The sequence below is a fragment of the Cibotium barometz genome, chromosome 49 (genome assembly GCF_041138505.1).
Source record: "Cibotium barometz isolate CiBa-2024 chromosome 49, ASM4113850v1, whole genome shotgun sequence".
In the NCBI taxonomy this organism is placed as follows: domain Eukaryota; kingdom Viridiplantae; phylum Streptophyta; class Polypodiopsida; order Cyatheales; family Cibotiaceae; genus Cibotium; species Cibotium barometz.
The window spans coordinates 27,483,137-27,501,382 of NC_141094.1; the positions used below are offsets into that span (position 1 = coordinate 27,483,137).

Below are 18,246 nucleotides of genomic sequence, written 5' to 3' on the forward strand. Positions count from 1 at the left end.
TCCTCTAGAACCACCACCCTAAACATGCCTGTTTTCCCACTGAAGTTAGAGAAGTCATCCAAAAAGATGCGTAAGAAATCATTCAAATACTCTTGGAAAATCTTGGTGGCGGTCCTCTCTGGAAGGAGGCTGGGGCATTGCAAAGACCAAAGGGCATCATCCTATAGGCATATGTTCCCCATTGTGTGACAAATGCTGTCTTGAGTTTATCCTTCTCATCGATCACCACTACGTGGTTGTAGTCGTCGCCGCTGAACCCATCCATGAAGGAATAGAGCACATGGCTGGCCACATCTTCCAGAACCAGCTCTACGAATGGCAAGGGAAACCCATCTTTGATTGTTCACTGATTGAGAAGTCGACACATATCATGATCTTGTTGGTCTTCTTTTTGGGAATCACCACTATAGGTGACAGCCACTTGGAGTTCTCAATGGGAACAGTGATACCGGCCTCTTCCATCTTGTCCAGCTCTTTCTTCACTACCTTTGAATATTTTGGGTTCATGCGGTAAATGCCCTTCCTGACTGGCCGACTACCTTCTTTTAGTGAAATTCTATGAGTGTGCAAATGGTTGGGTCTATCCCTAGGAGGTCCTTGTAAGTCCATGGTCCTCTTTGAAAAAGTTGGTGATTCTCTGAAGAGTGGAAGGGTTCTTCTAGACCCAAGCTGCCACCAAGATGGGGTGTGGCTCCTCTGTTGTGTCCAAGTTTAGCTCTCTCACCTCATGGTGGTAAGTGGTGGGTGGAAGAGGAGCGATGCCGAGTGCTAGTTGATGGAGAGATAAGGGGTCATGGGCTAGGATGATGTCCAGAGGGAAATCACCAATGCATTCCTATGTCTAGCCAGCAGGTATCTCTTCTACTGGCAAGGCTTCCTCCCTAGTCTTGAGGTTCTCTTCCCCCGCCACTCCTTGCGGTTACATCTAGGAGGGGTTATAGGAACCTCTGTTGACTCCTCTTGAGAGACCTTCTTGCGAGGTTGTCAAGAAAACTCAGGTTCTCTTAGAGCTATGACCTTTATCTCTTCCTGTTGAGGCACTGGTGTGCGGAAGAGGAGGCTAGAGTGATACTGCTTTTTCTAAGAGCTCTTCTTCTTGGGACACCTCTTGAACGGGATCTGGGTCCAACTCTGCTATGTCCACCATATTGCATTGGAACCCCTCATATGAATTCTCTAGGAATTTAACCAATTCCATAGAGGTTATGTTGCCTCTCCTTCTGAGCCGAATGGATCCCAAGCCTCATCCACTGATAATCCTTGCCATTCCTCCTGCTCTTTCTTGTCACTGGGTCCTTCCTCCTGAATGGGAATCATGTCATGTACAGCAGTGCCCCTTGCACTCTCATCGAGGCCTTTTTCCAAGGGCAAGGTCACCATCCCCCCTGGGTTAGGGATATGCAAGTTGTCTCGGCCCCAATCATGGATCACCTGAGCTGCCCTCAACCAAGGCCTTCCAATGAGCAAGTTGTAGACCCCTCTAGCTAGTGGGAGGTCTAACACCACAAAATTCATTTCAAATACTAATCCCTCAAAAGTGATCGAAACTTGCATGACTAGTCCCAAGGGCATCACTTCTCTCTAGTCTGCCACTTGGATGGCAAAGGGAGCTGGCTCGGTAATTCGGAGACCCAAGACTTGCCTATTAGCTTCAGGCATGATGTTAACACCAGAACCACCATCGACAATGGCCCTTGCAATTTCAGTTCCACCCACGGAGACTTTCACCCTCGGGCTTTGGTGATCGGCCACTCCTGGGGCACTCCTGGGGCAGTGAGGTATACCCTTGCTTGCTGTGCATGGACCGTCGCCCACTACTACTAGATGTGGCTTCACCCCTAGTTGCCTTCGAATCCATCCAATGCTAGACCAAGCCTAGCAGTTGCTCTCCTATTTCTTGGATCAAACCACATAATTGAGGAAGGGTGATTTACACCTTTGCTCCTACCAACACTTCCTCCCAACTTAAATTACTAACCGTGGGTTGGGTAGACCCGTCACCCGCCTTCAAAGGTATGGTGGTTGGGGGAATAACCAAGGTAGGCACCGCTTCCTTCTCCGTGGGTGGTTTTTGAGTGAATTCCTCCCACAGCCTCCTTAATAAGCTTGTTCCATAATGGATGGGTAAACTGCACCATTAAGAGGAGTTGGTGTCTTTGGGGGTCCTTGGGATCGGATGACGGCCGCCACTATTGGAGTGCCAGCAGTGGGAGGTGGCACCACAACTTCCACCATGTTAGTTCTAGGACAATCTCGAGTGTAGTGGTATCAACTCTCCAGGCAATGGAGGCATGGGGCGAGCCCTCTGGTACACTGCATTGAGATTGCATGCGGCAACTCCCCCCACGACAGTAGCATATGAGGGGTCAGTGGGGTTGTTGGGAGGATGGCGATTGGCAAACCTTTGGTTAGGCCAAGCCCCATACGTGTTGTTAGCGGCCATAGCGACCATAGGTACCTTGCGAGCTACATATCGGGCACCATGGACTCATCTTGGGATCTTTGACCTTGAGCTGCTCGATCTCCTTCCTGAGCGCTGCCATGGCTGTGTCCTCTTGTTGTGACCTTTTGAAATCTTCAAGATCCTTCTTGATCTTGGCTAGCTCATCCATGGAAGCGGATGTAGAAGCTACCATTGGGGCTAGAGGAACAGTTGGAGGAGCTGAAGACATGCTAGGGATAAGTGGGGACCAAGAGGTACTGCGCTCTGCCATGAGGCAAGCATTCTCTAGTTGTGTAGCTCTATCTTAGAAGTCTTACAGGGTGCCTTGGGGTGGAAAGGTCTCTCTTATCTTCATCATCGTTTTAGTAGGGAGTGCTCGGAGCACCCACTATTACAACATGTAGTTTCTAGGATCTTGGGATAGCCAAGAGACCAAAACTTTAGCTCTTGTGACAAGTTAAGCCACTGACTCCCCTGCCTTCATGGAGAGTTGGTTGAGCTCTTGAGTAATGAGGTTGAAGTAGTTCCCAAGCTGAAAGGTAGCCAAGAATTGTAACCTGAGGGTGGCCCAATCCGGGAAGTGGTTGACGGGAAATTGATTGTACCAGAGCAATCGGCACTTTCTTCCAGCATTGTCGGGAACAAGACCAAGCGTGCATCATCTCGGTTAAGACCTCTTGAGTCACACATAGTGAGGAACCGCCGCACATGGTCTTTCGCATCTTCTGTGATGGTACCATTAAAGGTTGGTAGTTTAACTTGCATGCAATTAAGGATAGTAGCCAATGGCTCTGGCCTTGGAGCTGCCATAGGGTTAGGAGAGGAAGATGCTGAGTGAAGAGTAAGGGAACGAGGAAGAACCCTACGATGACTAGTTCGAAGAGGAGAATGAAGGGGTGAATCACCTCCAGAAGCTCGTCTTTGGTGGGGGCATACACAACACTCCTCTCACCAATGAACAAATATCACCAAAAAGAAAAAGAAATTTTTTTGAGACTATCCTTGGCCTCTAGGAGAGTCCCATCATGATCACCAAATTGTGTGTAAGCTGTAGAGGACTCCATCGGTCCTCACTAGGGAACTTGCGAACTACCGGCACAAACACTAGGGTTGGGGAAAAGGGAGCGTGGATCCTTTCAGGGAAGTATACCCGCCAAGGATGAGTCAACCTCACCGGCTAGACATGCAAGACCTACGCTCTACATTGTCTACCATGCTCTCCGACCACCACCTAGCATTGCAGTATCCCTACAAGCCTTCTCCACTCACAACCCACCCACCACTGTCCACTCACTCACCTCAGTCACACAGAGAGATAGACCAAACACCACAAGAGCGTAACACTGTATATCAAGATACCGAAAGGAATGATACAAGAGAGACTCTGCTCCAACAGAGAATGTGCTCTCTCCTCAATGTGCTACCATGAATGTGATACAAGTGAGTGTGTCTTGTTGTGAGAGTGTGCTCCCCTTATCTCCTCCTTGGGTGTCCTCCTCCTCGAAGTCCCAACCCTCATCATGTAGTGTAGAGGGAAGATCTTCTGTCGAGAAAAGGAAGATGGTGCTCAAGAGGATGTCGGAGAGGATCTTGCCCTGCCTTGGGAAAGGGAGAGGGGTGTTGCCTCCATGAGTGCCATCGGAGTGCCATGCATGTCAGAGATGTCGGAGGGCACCAGCAGTGACGGTGGTTGGAGATGTCGGAGGGCACCAATGTTAATGGCGGTTAGAGGTGCACTGGCACAACGACGTCAGTCGGAGCCGTCAGAGGGCATCGGGTGGTCGAGCAGTCGGAGTACACCAACGATCGGAGATGTCGGAGGGCACCAGCGGTGATGGAAATTAGAGATGTCGGAGGGCACTGACAATGATAGCGGTCGGAGGTGCACCGGCGGTGACGGTGGTCAGGGCAATCGGAGGTGACGGCGATCGGGGCCGTCGAAGGGCATCGGCATGGTCAGAGCGGTCGGAGAAGTTGGAGGTGATGGTGGGAGCTCTTGGTGGAGTGTGGAGGACCTGGCTTCCCGTCCACAATAACATAAAGAGATGAGTACATACCATAAGAGAAAGTACTCTCCTACTATAACATATAAGGGTCGGCGGTCCATGGTGTGAACCTGACTACATGAGTTGGTGCTATAACAATACCATAATTGTGGTACACTAGAGTGGCTGCTATCACACAACCTATAAACATATCGCCCATAATCTCACCGGTACAGACATCCCCCATAATCTCACCGGTACAGACATCCCCCAAAATCTCAGCAAAGTGTGAACCTGACTACATGAGCTAGTCCTATAACTATGCCATAACTGTTGTACACCAAAGTGGCTGTTGTCACATCCAATGACATAAGTGCAAAACCCAGGTGGGTCCTTGATGTCCACATCTCTAGTTGAGCTCGATATTTTAACATGGAGTGGTTAACACACACTTAAATTATGGTCAACCGGATGGCTAGCTTATAGGTGGCCTATTGCTTATACAATGCTTAATCTCATAATACATGTGTGAAGTACATTCATTGGGAATTTATTCTAGTTTTCTGGCATGCCATAAGTATTTTTTCGGATCATTATGAGTGCCCACCCAAGTTGTAGATATATTGTCAAGAACCATTATGGGTGCTTGTCCAAGTTGTACATATGGACATTGTTTGTTAATAGCTTGATCATACATCATTTTGGTGTGTCCATATTTGCTCCTTGATGTAGAATATTAGGGAGGCACAACACACACTTGGCCGTGGAAAAGGCACATGTCCTTCACATCCACTACCTAGAAAATAATACATCTTCCACAATGGGTCACATGGAGCAAAGCATGCTAACTCTTGGGCTTTGACTTCATGATCTGGTGCTATAACTATGCCATAATTGTACACCAAAAAGCTTGCTATCACACAACCTGTAAACATACCCCCCATAATCTTACCACCAGTGACACATCCCCCAAAATCTTACAAACCCATCCAATGACATAAAGTGTGAAAGTTACCCAGGCGGGTCATCAATGTCCACAACACTAAGTTGAGCTCGATATCTCAACATGGAGTGGTTAACACACCCTTAAACTATGGTCAGTTGGATGGCTGGCTCATAAGCAACCTATGGCTTATACAATGCTTAATTTCATAATACATGTGTAAAGTACATTCACTAGGAATTCATTCTAGCTTCCTAGCATGCGATAAGTATTTTGTCGAATCATTACAAGTGCCCATCCAAGTTGTAGATATTCTATCAAGAACCATTACAGGTGCTTGTCCAAGTTGTACATATGGACATTATTTCTTCATAACTTGATCATACATCATTTTGTTTTGTCCATCTTTTCTCCTTGATGTAGAATATTAGTGAGGCACAACACACACGTGGCCGCGGAAAAGGCACACGTACTACCTAGACAACACCACATCTTTCACAATGGGTCCTATGGAGCCAAGCATGCTACCTCTTGGGCCATTCATTATGATCCACTCATTGTGATACACTCATTGTTATGAAATCGGGTTTAAACCCCACGTGAGGAAATACATGTAAGAAGATTTTGAACTCGATGAATTGTAAGAGTTAGAACTGGTGTGAGGAAATAAACGTGAGGAGGGTTTGAACTCGATGGGTTCTAACTGTTATAGAACCTGGTATGAGGAAACTGTCTTAGCTAGATTTCGGCAAACTTTTGGCCCTCCTTTCTTGGGGTGTTCTTAAGCACAATTCTCGTACTCATGTTCAAATGCTCTGGTTGCACCTATTTAAAACACTTGAGTACTTCCTCACCACACCTTCCTCACTATGCCCTTGTTCAACACATCTTGTGGTTAGTGCATTCCAAAGGACAACACTTAGCAAACCCTTACTATGATTTGACAAATAATCCACATTGGCATGATTTTCAACCTTTAACACGGGGACCTATAGGCTGAGATAGCAAGTCAACTACATAGACATATATGTCTTATAAGAAACAAACTCACCAAAATAAAGGTACGTCTCTATTATATAATCTTATTTATCACCTTAATTGCAAGGTGCTTGTTTGAATGACTTTGTGCCATCTAGAATTGTTGAACTTAATTACAAAGTGGTTGTTTGAATATCTTTTTGCCATCTAGAACCATTGATGGCCCTGGTCGCATTTTGAACACTTAATCAACCCTAAAGCAAACACAATTATGTGTACAATACCTCAATAAAAGACTACACATGAAGAGGTCCTTCTCTAATTACTATGGGAAAAAACAAATAAAGGAAAGAATGTGTATTAAAATGGTGCTTTTTGCATTGAGCCACCAAAAACACACTGAATTAAATACATTTTATGAGAGTGCCTCATGATTATTAACAAACGAGTCAGCGACAAAGTAGTTCTATTTAAACAATAATCTTTTAACCTAAGTATTTCTATTTAAACATGCTTCGACAAAGCATGTGTATCGTAGTCAATGATTGAACATTAGAGTCCTTATTGTTCGTGTTTCTTGTAGAGGCGTGCTCACCAGTTAGCCTACTTTGTCTACATACAATACAATTTTGAGATATAGTAAACTAGTGCCCATGTTTGATCAAGTTGCAACACATAACTAGAATGCTAAAAAAAGCCTTTTATTTAGAACATCATGCCATAACGTTCAATATGCAAAAACCTTCATTAAAAATCATTTGACAAGACTCATATTTCAAAATAGCAAAAGAAAATATCAAAAAATAAACAAAGTTACAAATTTCCCCTTTGTAAATGGTTTCATGCCATCATTTGTTGAAAGAAACATACACCTTGTTTATTTGGGTCTCATAATCACATATAGACAAGCACATCCACACAATTACTGAATATAAATAGTGATAATCAATTAAAAATCACAGTAAACCATCAAACTACAAGTGACAATCAATAAGAAGTGATCACAATAAACCATCAAGTGATAATTAGAAGTGATGACAGTAAACCATCAAATTCCAACTAAACTAGATGGGGATGTTAAACATCAAAAGAAAAAAAATGTATTATAAAGCCTTTAATAGTCAAGAGCTTACCCTAGAACATAATCATATTTTTGACTATCAAAAGAGAGTGAAGAAATACATAGAGGTGAGTTGGGGAAGTGGGTTTGTGACAATAGCAAAGTGAAAGTGTGGCTAAGCTCTTACTTCACAAAACAAAAGAGTGGTTGAAGCCTACAATGTTGCTCTTATCAACCTCCTTGGTCAATCCTCTTCTCTCAAATTCTCCCCAACTATCATTGCCTCACACTAGCTTTCAAGCCATAGGTGTGTTTGTAGCTTCGTCACCCACAAAGCTGGGGATGTGCGTTTGCAACAATAACAAAGAGAAAGTGTGGCTAAGGTCTGTTACCATATTATAGTAGTGATGTGTGTGAACACACTTAGGACCGCCGGGGCACTTTTTCCCTCACTAGGAGGTTTTTTCCCCCGTGCATTGTATATACGCCCATTATCTTCTAGGGCTTGTTATCTTTCTTTTTTGGCACTCATAATACACTACTGTGTTGTGCTCAAGCTTCCTTATCTTCTTGAAGTTGTGTGTGCATTCCTGCAACCCTAATTCCAACAATTGGTATCAGAGCAGGCTTCCTCCTCCCGGGCAGCATCACCGGCACCTGCCGCTTCATCTCCTCCGATTGCGACGAGGTTTCACGAGCGTCTGCAGGTTAGTATATGCCGTGGGGGAGCCCGTAGGGCTTGTTCGTTTCAGAATTTTGATCTGAAGTCATTTCGCCCTCCGTTTTTGCATTCCAAGTACTGCGCAGGCAAAATCGTCCTACTGTGCAGATTTTCTGTCCAGATTAAAATCTGCAGGACAGGTGCCCATTCGTCTGTTTTGGGCTGTGCTACATAGCACAGGTCGATTTTATACAGGTTTACCTCTTACAGACAGCATTTACATCTAGTAGTACAGTCATTGGCCATGGCTGACAACAATGATGTATTCCGCATGTTGGCTGCTGAGGATAAGTTGGATGGTACCAACTATCCATTGTGGGCATATATGATGCGACATGTATTGGTAGCAAAGGGGTTATGGAACATTGTGCAGGGTATTGATGCACGTCCTATTGTGGCTGGGAATGCTGCAAACACATCAGAAACAGGTACTGTTGATGATGGTGCAGGCACAAGTGCTGTAGCAGCTGTTCGAGAACCACCACTTTCAGCAGAGCAGATTCGTTGGGATGGTAGAGATGCGCAGGCTCATGCCTTGATTGCGCTGTCTGTCAAACGTACCATTATCCCACATATTCGCTCCTGCAGGACTTCTAAGGATGCTTGGGATGTACTTGCCACATTGTATCAGGCAAGAAATGAGGCTCGTGTTGCTTATCTCCGAAAACAGTTGGAGAGTGAGCATATGAACGAAGGTGATTCTATGGATAGCTTTTTGACAAAGATCAAGGATTTCAAAGAGCAGCTCATTTCTGCGGATGAAATCCTGTCAGACAGTTCACTTGTGCAGACTGTTTTGAATGGTCTACCAGATTCTTATCAGAGTTTTGCTTCCACTCTTCGCTTGATGATGAAAGGCAATCCCAATGCCTTATCATTTGAGGAGTTAGTTTCTGTTTTGCTGCAAGAAGACCAGTCAAGGCAAAACAGGAATATTATGCGTGTCGCAGATCAAGCTTTCGTTGCTAGTCAGAGAAGCGGGAAAGGTAAAGCTGGCTTTTCTTCTAGTAAGCAGAAATCTGCAAATGCTGCGCAACCAAAGAAGGAAGACAAAGATGAGAAGAAGGGTGACAAACAGAAGACATTTTGCAAGTACTGTAAGGGAAATGATCATGTCATCAAAGCGTGTCCTAAGCTGGCTGCGAAAGAGGCTAAGAAGAAAGAGGCTGGTATGGCTGTTGCAGATGTCTCTCCTTCTAACAATGAATCTGCTAATGTTGTGCTAGATACAGAATGGGCATTCAATGCGCAGTGCAGTTATGACCCATCTTTGCATGACACATGTATGTCCGCAGTAGATTCAATTGTATGGTACTTTGACAGTGGTGCCACTAAGCATATCACCTCGCAGCGCAGTTTATTCACTTTCCTTGAGTCTGCTCCCACAGGGAATACTGTCACTTGTGCCAATAACTCCTCTTATCCCGTTAAAGGAGTTGGACAGATTGTGCTGAATGTTGCAAATGGCAACACCTTTACATTTTTTGATGCATTGTATGTGCCAGGGATCAAAAAGAATCTGCTGTCAGTCTCCGCATTTGCCAAAACAGGTTTGGTTGTAAAATTTGTGGATGACAGATGTACTGTTCATGATCTCTCTTGTGGTGACATCATTGTAGCATCTGGTTCACTATGTCGAGGGCTGTATAAGCTCAATATGGATGGCAAATGTGTAGAGGATTCAGCATGTGCTATTATGGATACGCAGGCTATTTCAGATGCAAAACTGTGGCATGCACGTTTTGGTCATCTGAATTTTGCAAGTTTGCTGCGCCTGCAGAAATCTGAAATGGTGTCTTCTTTGCCTAAGCTTGAGGCACCTGTCAAGCATGTTTGTGAGGGCTGCATATTGGGTAAAATGCAGCGTGCTTCCTTTCCCAAAGATGGATCAGTGAGAGCTGAACGCAGATTGCAGCTTGTTCACAGTGATGTTTGTGGTCCCATGCAAACTCCATCATTTGGAAACTACCTTTACTTCGTGACTTTCATTGATGATTTTACCAGGCATGCATGGGTATATCCTTTGAAGGCAAAGTCCGAAGTGTTTTTGTGCTTCAAACAGTTTTTGGTTATGGCTGAAAATGTGTCAGAAAGTAAGATGGGCACCCTCCGTTCAGATCGAGGGGGGGAGTATATGTCTTCAGAATTTAATGCATTTCTGGCTGAGCGTGGGATAAAACACCAATGTACAGTGCCGTATACACCACAGCAAAATGGTGTGGCTGAGAGAAAAAACAGGTCTCTCATGGAAATGGCAAGATGTATGGTTAAGAGTCAAAGTCTACCACATGGTTTTTGGCTTGAGGCTGTCATGTGTGCCACTTATGTACTAAACAGGTGTCCCACCAAAGCATTACAGGTTGTCACTCCATATGAGGCTTGGCATGGCCGCAAGCCATCTGTTGGCCATTTACGTGTTTTTGGTTGCCTGGCATATGCATTAGTGCCTGTGCAACATCGCAGAAAATTGGATGACAAAGCTGTCAAATGTATTTTTGTTGGATATAGTGCTGAGAGCAAAGGCTATCGTTTGTATCATCCACAGACAAAGCGCATTTTGGTTAGCCGTGATGTTGTATTTGTGGAAGATGCAGTTCAGCCCTTGGTTTCATGTACTAAGGAGACAGATATCAGCTCACGTGATGTCTATGATACATTGTTGCCTCTTTTCAGTGGTGCACAGTCAAGTGCAATACCTCATGAGGCAGTTTTTCAGCCTATGCAGGTTTTAAATGATGGCACAGATCAGCCTATATCTGATGCAGATGTGCATGATGCACTTGAGGATGAGAGACAAGAGATTGAGGGCTCTAGGAATATGCCTAGATGGCTGGTGCAGACTTTGCGTGACAGCAAGTTGGATGCCCCTTTGTCTAGTCGCACTCGTTCTGGCTCTCATGGTGCCTCTTATGCGTCAGATTGTTATGCATTGGCTGTTTCTAGTATGTGCGATGAAAGTGAGCCTGTTTCATTTGATGAGGCACAAAGTTCAGAAAATTGGATGGCTGCTATGCAAGCAGAATACGATGCTATTATGAAGAATGGTACATGGTCTTTATGTGACTTGCCCCCTGGCAAGAAGGCCATTGGCACTAAGTGGGTATACAAATTGAAGCGTAAGCCTGATGGCACAGTGGATCGCCATAAGGCTAGGCTTGTTGCAAAAGGTTATGCTCAAGAGAAGGGCATTGATTTTGATGAGACTTTTGCTCCCACATGTCGTATGACCACTGTTCGTAGCATCTGTGCATTAGCAGCTCATAATGGTTGGAATGTACATCAGCTGGACATAAAGACTGCGTTCTTAAATGGAGATTTGCATGAGGAGGTGTATGTATCGCAGCCTCGTGGTTTTGTTCAAAGAGGGCAGGAAAACAAAGTGTGCAGGTTAAAAAAGGCTTTATATGGTTTAAAGCAAGCTCCACGAGCTTGGTATGAAAAAATACATGCATATTTGACTGCACATGGGTTTCAGAATAGTCCAACAGAAAGCACTTTGTATGTTAAACGTGTGGATGGTGTACATCTAATCATTGCTCTCTATGTCGATGACATGCTGCTCACAGGACCAAATGAGAGTCATATTGCTGATTTTAAGGCTGATTTGAATGCCTCTTTTGAGATGTCAGATTTGGGGCATTTGCATCATTATTTGGGGATACAATTTAAGCAGTGTGATGGAGGTATTGCTTTGTGTCAGACAAAGTATATTGAAACATTGTTGCGGAGATTTGGCCTTGAAGACTGCAAGCCTATTGCTACTCCAATGGAGACAGGTTTGAAGTTGAGTCTTCATGATGCTGGAGATCACTTTGATGTCACACTCTATCAGACAGCTGTTGGTTGCCTCATTTATGTATGCATTACGAGGCCAGACATTCAGTTTGCAGTCTCACAGGTGAGCAGATTTATGCATAGCCCAGGCATTAAGCATTGGCAGGCAGTGAAGCGTATCTTTCGCTATTTGAGTGGTACTCAGCATCTTGGGTTGTTTTATCCCAAGGGGGGATCATTGCCGCCAGATTTACATGTTTTTTCAGATTCTGACTGGGCTGGTTGTTATGACACACGCGTGTCCACGAGTGGTTTTTGCTTCATGCTTGGAAGCTCATGCATATCATGGTTGAGCAAGAAGCAGCCTACTGTGGCCACTTCTAGTTGTGAAGCTGAGTACAGGGCAGCTTTCACAGCTACGGTTGAGTGTGTGTGGCTCAGACGCCTTATGGCTGATTTGGGTGTTGGGCAGCCATCTGCCACCACCATCTTCACTGACAGTCAGAGCGCATTGGCAGTTGCGCGGAACCCAGTGTTCCATGCTCGTACGAAGCACATTGAGGTGCACTACCATTATGTCAGGGAGAGACTCTCTGCAGGAGAGATCAGTTTGGCTTATGTGCCAACACAGGATAACCTTGCAGACCTTTTCACAAAGGCTCTGCCTCGTGAGAAGTTCGAAGCTTTTCGCAAAGCTTTGGGCTTACTCCCTTTTGTGGATTCGTCCACATAGCTAGACACTTCCCTATACATGAGTGCTAGCTCTTGTTCACCGCATCACTCCAGGGGGGATTTGTTACCATATTATAGTAGTGATGTGTGTGAACACACTTAGGACCGCCGGGGCACTTTTTCCCTCACTAGGAGGTTTTTTCCCCCGTGCATTGTATATACGCCCATTATCTTCTAGGGCTTGTTATCTTTCTTTTTTGGCACTCATAATACACTACTGTGTTGTGCTCAAGCTTCCTCATCTTCTTGAAGTTGTGTGTGCATTCCTGCAACCCTAATTCCAACAAGGTCTCCTTCACTAAGAAAAGAGTGGCTGAAGCCTACAATGTTGCTCTTGTCAACGTCCTTGATCAATCCTCTTCTCTTAAACTCTCCCCAACTATCATTGCCTCTGACTAGCTTTCAAGCCATAAGTGCATTTGTAGCTTCATCACCCACATGTCCCAGTTGAAAAAGGTTCATAGAAACGGATTAAAATCCATTTGAATCATGATACTCACAAAATTGCCATGCCTAAATCCTAATCCAATCAACCCTTGCTACCCCAATGCTTACCTTAACACCATCTTGCTAGTTAGAAACTTTATTCTCTCTGTGTGTGTGTGTGTGTGTGTATCATAATGATTGTTTTCAAGACACATAAGATTACAAAATCAATGTTTTTTTTCAAAGGTTACAAATGCCATGTAAATGAGCTATCACCATATCAAACTATGATTAGAAAAGTAATTGTCATGCTCACTTTATCAACTTCTCAATGTAGATATTATAATAAATTAAACTAGCAAATTTGAAGCCAATACTTATTATGCTCGTCATTCATGGCAAAAAAACAGAACACAAATCAAAGCAGTCACCTTTTTGCAAAAGGATGTCTTGCCACTATGCCACTATTAGTGTTTTAATTATAAACAATAACTATACTTACACAAACAATAAATGCTAATTAACCTCAAATCCAATCTGCTCAAAAATAAATTTGCAAAAGAATCGTTTACCCTTGGATTGCAATGGCTTTCTAATGTAAGTAACGATCAATATACTTACATAAACAATAAATTCTAATCAAAACAATGATCAATATACTTACATAAACAATAAATTATAATCAGAACAATGATCACTATACTTACATAAACAATAAATTCTAATCAAAACGTATCTAAAACAGATCAAGACAAATTCAAAAATAAAAAATTATAACCTCCTCCCTTGGATTGCTTGATGATTGACCTCAGTAGCTTTGATTGAACAATTTCCCCCCATTCTCCACAATGTTTTGCATAAGTTAAGAACCAAACATCCACAAGGTTTTAACCCTCTTACATATATAGCTATAACACCTAACTCAACTAGGGTTCACACTAAGCTTACCTACATTAAACATCCATAAACTCGCTTACACATATAGTAAATGCCATTAATACCACATCTTTAAAATATCAATATAAAAAAGATACACCATTGGATAGCAAGATCATTGACCATATACTCCCACCATGGGGAGGACCAAAAATCCAAAAACTTGTTGTCCATCGAGATCATGCAAGATCTTGACTCTTTCCAATTGATTGTTTATGCCAAACTCTCCACATTGTCGATGCGGGGGCAATAGCCTAGTTGTGGAGCTAGCATCCTCCCTTGCATGGGACATGGGTTGGATTCTTTTCACCGCTCAAGGAGTGAGGTTAAAAAGATGTGCACTCACTCTTAAAAAAAAACTCTCCACATTGCCCTCCAAAAGGCAAGGAGAAAAATAAGTCCACATTAATCCCAGAGTTGAGCCAAGGCTTGTAGGTGTATATACATAACATCTTGTAGGTGTATTAATTAAATGCCACGTCAAGAGCCCTTTTATAGAGAATTGTTTAGCTTTTTGAACAACTAATTCCTAGATGATGAAAGGACTCCTCTGAGGCCCCGCATGCCCTTTTACAAACACCACACCCCACACACGCCCGTGGGTAACATTACAATTCGGGGTAGCTTGTAGGGTTTGAACCCATAACCTCGGAAACACCTAAACAACTAAGCTACCGCCGAATGATAAAGTTGTGAATGCATGCTAAATTCAAATAATAAGGGCAAGGAGGATTTCATTGTCTTTTTAACGCAAAATAAAACCTTAGAAGAACACTCTTATTCGTGAAAAACTCTCAGAATATATTTAATGGAAATGCAAAACAATATTTTGGTGCCCATGACCTATTGCCACGAAGAAGGGGAGACGAAAGCCTGCAGTTAAGGAAGGGTTTGCAGGTATGCCTTCATCGTCTCTTCTCCCTGCATCTTCTGCTGCAGCCTTCTGCCGATACCATCGCCCGTTTCTCTTTCTCTCATCTGTATCATCACCATCACTATCATCGCCAACGCCAATTTCCTTCTTCCCCCCTCGCCGCAGCCGCTTTCTGCTTCTGCGTTTCGCCCCACTTCGCCATGCCGCCTGCTTCTCCAGACCTCAGTTTGTTCGCCCTCTGCACTCCGCCATAGTTTCCTCGCAGGCCGTGGAGGATCTGCCTTCCAAGCTCGCGGACATAGTCAAGCTCTTTCAGCTCGTGCCGGAGCCCCGTGCCAAATACGAGCAGCTTCTGCACTACGGCAAGAAGCTTAAACCCTTACCCGAAGAGTTCCAAACCCTAGAAAACAAGGTGAAGGGCTGCGTCTCGCAGGTATGGGTCCGCGCATCCATAGACCAAGAGAAAAGGGTCTACTTCGAGGCCGAATCCGACTCTCTGCTCACCAAGGGCCTTGCTGCCCTCCTTGTCGAGGGCTTGTCTGGCTCCCCAGCTTCAGAAATATTGAGAATTTCACCTGATTTTATTCAGATGCTAGGGCTTAATCAGAGCTTGACTCCTTCTCGCAGTAACGGATTTCTCAACATGTTGAAATTGATGCAGAAGAAGACTCTGGAACTGGCTATGGAGTCCGAAGGGATTAGGGCAGCTAAGCCTTCGAGTCTCTCTGATGGAGGCTCCGATGAGGCCAAAGAAGAAGGGAATGCCCCTGGGCGTGCGGAGGCTGACAATGGCTACGAGGCCGGGGTGGAGCCGGGAGCCATGACCAGGCAGCAGATCATCAGGCAGAAGCTGGAAACTGCCCTGGATCCTGTTGCGTTGGAGGTGGATGACGTCTCTTACCAGCACGCAGGTCATGCTGGAGTGCAGAGAGGGGCTTCAGAAACCCATTTCAACTTGAAGATCATCTCGCCCAAGTTCGAAGGAAGGACTTTGGTGAAAAGGCATCGTCTAGTGTATGATCTGCTGCAAGAGGAGCTCCAGAATGGCCTTCATGCTCTCTCCATTGTAGCCAAAACGCCTGCTGAAGCTGACAGGGTTTGAGCTCAGAGTCCATTTTTGACTTTCAAATAATCTACTTAGAGGGAAATTCACTTGTTCAATGAAGAATTTTTAGCATTTATAATGTAGATGTATGAGATGGTGGATGCTGTCAAATGTTGCTAGACAATGATATAATCGGCGTTTTTAACGCTTGCCAGTTTCTCATGGTGTATGCACCTTCTAGGTTGTTGAGCATCACATCAATTTGAGACATGACATGGGCCCAATCTTCCATCAGCCCTGATCCTGCCCCTGTTCGTCCAATGTTGGACGGTGGGGTTTCTTTGTTAAGAGCGTAAGGCTATCCTGGCCTCCCTCTTCTTTGTGTTTTAACCAAAAGATGCCGATTTTACAAGCAATCAGACACACTGTAGGGCTGAAGACTAAAGAGCATCCCCACCCCCCCCTCTTTTCCTTATCTGTTTTATTTGTTCCTGATATTTCAGTTTCTTTTCTGCTTGATTGGCCCTTTAGTCGGTGGGCTGTCCCTGGTTGTTCCCTCTTTGGAGGATGCCATGGTGGCCGCTCCATCCACCACAACGGAGGTCACTCTCGGCCACCTCTTTTTAGAAGCGATCCTCATGCGCTTCGTTAGGGGCTGCAAGTTTGTTGGTGGCAGAACGGGCTGGGGTCTAATTAGAGACCTCTTGCAAGCTGCCCAAGTTTGCAAGCAAGGGGCGTATCATCAACATGAGGTTCCTCGGCGGTTATTGTGAGGGCAAAAGGATGAAAGGACCAAATATATGAGAGATCAGAGCAAATCACATAGCATGCAATGAGTGTATATATATATATATATGATAAAATCCAGTACAGGGTCTCAGTGTGAGACTCTGAAGGAGCAGAGAGGGATGCTGTCCCATGGTAATGCAGAGGGTGGAGAAGGCCACGATCCGAGGCAGATGGTAGGCTGCGGTCCTGAAGAAGTGAGCAGAGAGGGCTGCCGTCCCGATGTCGAGGTCAAGGAGAGAGGGCTGCTATCCCGGTGATGAGAAGAAGTCAACCTGCTGAAAAAGATCTACTGTAGCAGAGAGGGCTGCTGTCCCATATGCTGTACATAAAACGCAGAAGTGCTGATGTAAGCACTGATGGTCTGCTGATGATAAAATGCAGATGAAGTGCTGAAGTAGGCGCTGAGGTATACTGATGTAAAATGCAGATGACAGCAGAAGAAAAACGCTGAAGTGAAGCCTGATGTAGGCGGCCTGTACCAGCAGATGTAAACGTTGTTGTCAGCGCTGCTGTAGGCGGCCTGTACCAGCAGATGTAAACGGTGATTTCAGCCCTGCTGTAGGCAGCCTGAACCAGATGCTGATGTCAGGAAGGCGATGTACTGCCTGAAGGAGCACCCGGCTGCAAGAAGATTCAAGATGGTGTGTATGTGAAGTGAATTACGTAGAGTTTCTTTTATAGCCTTGAAGGGCTGCTGGTCGGTCAGGGTAAGGTGGTGGCCAGCAGCAAAGACAAAGTAAAAGCCATAAAATATCCAAAAAATACCCTTTTTGGGCTGGATAAAATGGCAAGTTTTCACACAGTTACATCTTGACAGAGTTGGATTATTTGGCCGCCCTTGCGGAGGTCATAGCGTCGAGCCTAGTGGTAGTGCGAGGCTCCCATGTTTACTCCACCAGGTGGAAGCAAGGATTCGATTTTGTTGCCGGGTTTGACTTGCTTATTTGTCACGGTTTGTTTTTGTGGCTTTACAAGGTACCACACCCAAGGAATATTTGATCTAGAACCGAAACCTTAACGAGGTTTCACAGACTTGAAGTCATACGCATCGTATGACAACGATGGATTGTGGCAAGTGACTCACCACCCAACCGTAGGTTCAGTGCATCGAACTACCCCTCGAGACAGAGGGCTAATTGCTGCGAGCTTGCCTGGTACTACTGATAACCCCACCTAGCATCCCCTAACCACTAGGCCAAAACACCCACCTTGCAGCTCCATGGCCATGAGGTCTTGCATGTCCCCTCTCTGCATTCTGCGTGGATACCTCAATGACTTGTGAGTCTGTGAGGTTACTTATATAGCAATAACTTGGCTATTGGCCCTGCTTTATTTATAAGCTTTCTTGCTTTATTTATAAGCTTTTAGCCATTATTAGCCCTAGGCTATTAATTATAAGCTCTCAGCCAATCTAGACATCTTTTTGCTAGCGCCCATAGCCCAGTGTAAACTTTCTAGGTCCCCACGTTCTAGCCCTAACCTAGGTCAGTCCATGTCCCTAAGCCTGTTGAGATGTAACATACTTGTGCCCTTCTCTTTT

The 18,246-nt window shown here is 44.8% G+C and overlaps 1 protein-coding gene across 1 annotated transcript; it reads left to right on the forward strand.

The window, feature by feature from the left end:
- Nucleotides 1-14,815: 14,815 nt before the first annotated feature.
- Nucleotides 14,816-16,331, forward strand: LOC147610447 (sufE-like protein 1, chloroplastic/mitochondrial). Its single transcript, XM_086786424.1, has one exon. The coding sequence runs from the start codon at nucleotides 14,898-14,900 to the stop codon at nucleotides 15,972-15,974; it is 1,077 nt and encodes a 358-aa protein (XP_086642550.1). The 5' UTR covers nucleotides 14,816-14,897; the 3' UTR covers nucleotides 15,975-16,331.
- Nucleotides 16,332-18,246: the final 1,915 nt, after the last annotated feature.

What these genes read in the sequence shown, in the direction of transcription:
- LOC147610447 (XM_086786424.1), top strand. Translation starts at nt 14,898, where the DNA reads ATGCCTTCATCGTCTCTTCTCCCTGCATCTTCTGCTGCAGCCTTCTGC.